Raw genomic sequence first — 5,488 nt, forward strand, 5'->3', positions numbered from 1 at the left:
TCCCCTGGAGTCCCATACATTGTATGTGGAGAGGGTGATCCTTGAGGCTGGTCTGCACAGTGGTCTATAGACAAGGAATACATCTCTCTCTATATCCCTATAACTGTCAATCCCAAAAAATGCATGCCCTGACGGAAGCCAGAAACTGATTCTCTTTGTAATAGACCAAGGGTAAGGAACAGGCTTATGACAGCATTAGCATCTTTTCTTGACAAGAAGTATAATTTTTGCATCATAAAGAGAAATGCCCAGAAGTGATGGGTTTCTGCATAGATCAGAAATCGGCCCTCCAGTCTTGGTGGCTGCCCTTGTCACCTTTGGCTACCAGGGGCTGTGTTCCCCTGAGAGGTTTTCAGGAGACTGCACATAAACTAGATTCTGCTTTCTCTTTCCGTTTCATTAAATTACTATTACATCATACTCAACGGAAATTCAGGAAATCCTCTCTTGCGGATGGTTCTGCAAAACCTAGAAATTTTATTTCACTTCTGCTTAGCACTTGTGGCATTCTGATCTTTAGGGAAACCATCAAGCTGAAACCACAACAGAACAGAAAACAGCTGTGTGTGAATGGACAGGAAGGTGAAGGGAGTAAAGCCAGAGAGAGAATGTGCCAGCTGCCATAATCAGTCAAGAAACATCACATGTCTTCTGCACATCAATCTGCATGATTATTCTCCTGTCTCAGGTATTTATACAAGCCACCATTTCCTGACTGAATATAAATAGGACACTTTGAAGTGAGGAAAGACAATTTTTCAGTCTCTCTACAGTTCATGACAGAATCTGTGGGTTTTTTTTTTTTTTTTTAGGCTGCTTCCTTTGAAGGTCAATTCCTGAAAGGTATGACACCACAGATCCTAAAAATTTTATAGAAAGACAAATACTATTCCCATCTACAGCTGTATGAAGAAAAGGAGGAAAATACTTATCATCGTTTAACTCCTTGAGTAAGGTGTGATCTCAGCTTACTGCAATCTCCACCTCCTGGGTTCAAGCAATTTTCCAGCCTCAGCCTCCTGAGTAGCTGGGATTACAGGCGCCCACCACCATGCCCAGCTAATTTTTGTATTTTTAGTAGAGACGGGGTTTCACCATGTTGGCCAGGCAACATGGTGGAAGATACTGTGGTAGGTGCTTTAAACTGCATGTGTTCTTTTATGAACACAACTATATAAATTTTCTGAATACATTTTATTTATGAGAAAACTCAGGCTCAAAGAGATTGAGTTTCTTAACACCACACATACATGTAAGCAGAATGAAATTTCAATGTCAAATTCTTTGTGATATAATGTAAATTATGGGTGATTTTGTCAGTTTTGTATTCTGAGTTTCAGTTATAATTGTTTTTTTTTTTTTTTTGAGACAGCATTCTTGCTCTGTCGCCCAGGCTGGAGTGCAGTGGTGTGATCTTGGCTCACTGCAACCTCTGACTCCCAGGTTCATGCCATTCTCTTGCCTCAGCCTCCTGAGTAGCTGGGACTACAGGTGCCCACCACCACGCCCGGCTAATTTTTTGTATTTTTTAGTAGAGACGGGGTTTCACTGTGTTAGCCAGGATGGTCTCGATCTCCTGACCTCATGATCCTCCAGCCTCGGCCTCCCAAAGTGCTGGGATTACGGGCGTGAGCCACTGCACCCGGCCCAGTTATAATTGTTAAATCTTTTTTTTCCTTGTGAATTCTACAGAACTCTTTCTTGCTCTCTGAATTTCCATGGTTCATACTGTATTTTCAGCTGGTTATGACCAATTTTTTCTTAAGTATTGAGACAGAGATTCGTTGATCCCATTTTCATTATTAATTTGTGAAGGAAGTTTTCAGTCTTTATGTTGATGGTAATTTAGTTATTTTTGGATTGGCATAAGATTGTAATATTCATAACATCAGGAAAAGTTACCAAGAGGTAATATATGAGCTCTACCAGAAAGTAAAATGTGTTAAAAGCTGAAGTAAAATTATAGTAAACCAGTGTTACAATTATGCAAGTTAAGTAGCTTAATTAATAAAGCCAGTAGGTCCAGGAATCATTATATTATCAGTATTAATTAAATATTATGATGATGGATTGAATTAGTTATCTATTCCCACCTACAGAATTAAGGCAGCTTACTGATATTCAAGGTAGTATTTATTTTAAAAATGAAAAATTATTTAATTTTTAATTATTAATAATTATTATTTAATAATTTAATAATAATTAAATTTAATTTAACATAAATATACTAAACATATCAATATGGTTGCCAGTACATCAGTTACATGAAATCTATCCAGAAAAAATATACTGCAAAAAAGAAAAAAACTGTGTACAAAAACAATAATCTACATTCTTTTCAAATTCCATTCTATTTCTGTCTTCACTTCAGAGTCACTAACTTCTCTTACTTGGATCCTACTCCAGTATGACTTCTACTTATTAATTCCACCAAACCAGCTCTCTCACAAAGATTGCCAATGCCATGTATTTCCCAATTATTGGGCAGTTTTAATCCCTATCTTGGGCAAATCTACTGATTCATCTTCCAAGCACATTTATCTTCTTAAATACACTTTTATCACAGTATCAGTCCATTGTTGCACTGCTACAAAGAAATAGCTGAGACTGGGTAAATTATAAGAAAGGAGGTTTAATTGCCTCACAGCTCTGCAGGCTATACAGGAAACATGGCAGCATCTGCTTCTGGGGAGGCTTCAGGGAGGAAGGTAAAGTGAGAGCAAGAGGAAAGGTAGGGGGAGATGCCACACACTTTTAAACAACTAGATCTCAGGAGAGCTCACTATCACCATGACAGCACCAAGGGGGATGGTGTTAAACCATGAGAAATAGCCATGACCCAATCACCCCACACCAGGCCCTACCTCCAACATTGGGGATTACAATTCCACATGAGATTTGGGCAGGGACACAGATCCAAGCCATATTAATCACCAATCTCTCTTGTTGTTAGTCTAATATAAGGGACACCACCTCTGGTTCCTCTGTGTCTCTTCTGTTCCCTCACTTTAAAGGTGGAAGGTCCTCAAAATCCTGCTTAAGTCCTTTTCTCTGTCTACACTCTCTCCACACATCAGCACTTCCATTTCTGGGATTTTGCTTGCCATGTATGAACCCCCAGCAACTGCATTCCTTGTGAGTTGCAAACTCATATATCCAACTGGCAATAGACATTTTCTACTAGATGTTTACCAGTCAACTTATTGAGGATATCTGTTTATTTTTATTTCCTCACCTGTCTCAGTTTACCCGCTGCTGAGAGAAATCATTGGTTGTTCCTTCTTCTTCTTATAGTATTTAGGATAACTGATATTAAGTATGATTACCATTTTTAGTTTTATTCCATACAAAAACCAAATATGCAAGAGAGTAGGAAGTAGATTTATTGTATTCAGCTTTATATCTTGAGTACAACATACAACCTGGTTTAGAGAAAGGTCATTTTTACTTAAATCTTGCATATAATAATGTTAAGTAAATAAAGTATACTCTTTATTCTCTAATCAGGTTGCACAGTCAGGCTAGGAATTTCATGTTAAAGAATGAACACATACAGGAAGTTCCTATAGTAAAAGTTTAATGAACAACACAAAATAATGGATTGAGTAAATATAAGCAACATGTTTTATTACACTAACCACAGTGTAAAGGTGCACATGACGTTATATGAACAAAAATAATTTAAATCTTATAAATAGTTAAATAAATATTTAAATAGATAAATCAATTTAGCAGCATGGTCATAGTTATAGCAGAAGTGAGAGTCTTTGAAATGGCCGAATTCATGAAAGCGTGAGCTGGTATATGAGTCAATAAGAATTGTTTTCATGTTGGACCAGGTGTTATTCCTTCCTCCTTAATCTTTCTTGCAAGTTTGTTGATAAAGAGAGGGATCTCATGATTTCTGCTCTGACAACCTCCCAGGCACAAGGGCTGTATTTCTTCTCTGTCAGATAGAGAGTGATTCTTCGGAAGTATTTCTTCACAGCCAAGCTGGAGTCCACATTCATCAGGGGAGTTTCTCTCACCCTCTCCTCCTGCATCACACAGGCTTCCAAGTCATTCAGCTGCTGGTAGAGTTCAGTGCAGAATTTGTCTAGGAGGTCCTCATCCCAAGCAGCAGATGAATCTTTTGTGGTAAAGAGGTTGAAGATCTGCTGGATCAGCTCATGGAGGACAGAGATGGCTGGAGCCTTCTGGAACTGGTTGCCATCAAACTCCTCCTGAGGAAATCCAAAGTCATGTCTGTCCATCAGACAGGAGGAAGGAGAGATTCTGCTCATTTGTGCCAGGAGCATCAAGGTCCTCCTGTTATCCAGGCTGTGGGTCTCAGGCAGATCACAGCCCAGAAAGCAGCTTGACTTGCAGCTGAGCACCACCAGGGCCATCAGTAAAGCAAAGGGCGAGGCCATCATAGATATTGCAGATGCTTCTGGGCTTGCTGAGATGGGTGACTCTGAACCTTGGGCTCTAGGTTCTCTGAAGGCTTTGCTTCCTGCAAATGCCTTAAATAGGGAACGTACTGATTTCCACTTTCTTAATGCTTCTGGGCCACTTTCCATTTCTGTTTTTGCTTTCCTTCATGCACTCTTTACATGAGTTTAGAGCCATGTTTCTCAAATGTTTTGTTTTTCATTATTGTCTTCCCCATCTTGTTCCCAGAGACTTTTTAGATATCTTTTTCCTAATTGAACCCACCGTGAAAACTCAATAACGCAGATATAATATGTATCTATTTATATACTATATGTGTATCTCTATACTCAAAAAGTACAAAGTTTAATCTTTGTATTCAATGCAGGTTTAAAAATAACCAAATGAAAAATTTAAGCTAAAAGTTAAATTTAAAATCTATTCAAATTTTTCTTAACTTTATAACTAAATTTGCTTATGGACTTCAATGTCTCTGTTTCAAAAAACAAACAAACAAATAAATTGTAGTGTATTAAATTACATAAGCAAATTAACAAATTATAAACATTTTCTAATGTTTATAGATAAACATTATATAAGTAATGAATACTTAAAAATTATTTGAAAGTGATAAACACTTAAAAATTTAAAATATTTTTATCATTTATTTTTAGTGTACTTAACTTTTTTTAGATCTGATTACTCCTGAATTTCACCAAACATTTAAATAGAACCAAATCTTTGAAAAAATTAAGGAGGAATACTTCCAAACTCATTTTATGAAGCCAGCATTACCTTGATACCAAAGCCAGAGATGGACATTACAAGAAAAAAAAAAATTACAAGCCAATATTCCTGATGAACACAGATGCAAAATCATCCACAAAGTAGTTGCAAATGAAATTCAAAAGCATTATAAAAGGATCATTTATTATGATCAAGCTTGATTTATTCCTGGGATGCAAGAATATTTTAATATGTTGGAATCAATAAATGCCATACTCCTTATTTACACAATAAAAGATTAAAAATCATAACTATTTTTATGCATGCCTAAAATTATTTTGACAAAATT

At 36.8% G+C, this 5,488-nt stretch overlaps 1 protein-coding gene across 1 annotated transcript; it reads right to left on the reverse strand.

The window, feature by feature from the left end:
- Window positions 1-3,603: 3,603 nt before the first annotated feature.
- Window positions 3,604-4,481, reverse strand: LOC116458611 (interferon alpha-1/13). The gene has a single exon (XM_032138397.2). It carries the CDS (start codon window positions 4,413-4,415, stop codon window positions 3,843-3,845), a length of 573 nt encoding a protein of 190 aa, XP_031994288.1. The 5' UTR covers window positions 4,416-4,481; the 3' UTR covers window positions 3,604-3,842.
- Between the last annotated feature and the right edge of the window lie 1,007 nt (window positions 4,482-5,488).

The sequence above is a fragment of the Hylobates moloch genome, unplaced genomic scaffold (assembly GCF_009828535.3).
Source record: "Hylobates moloch isolate HMO894 unplaced genomic scaffold, HMol_V3 SCAFFOLD_19, whole genome shotgun sequence".
Classification (NCBI taxonomy): domain Eukaryota; kingdom Metazoa; phylum Chordata; class Mammalia; order Primates; family Hylobatidae; genus Hylobates; species Hylobates moloch.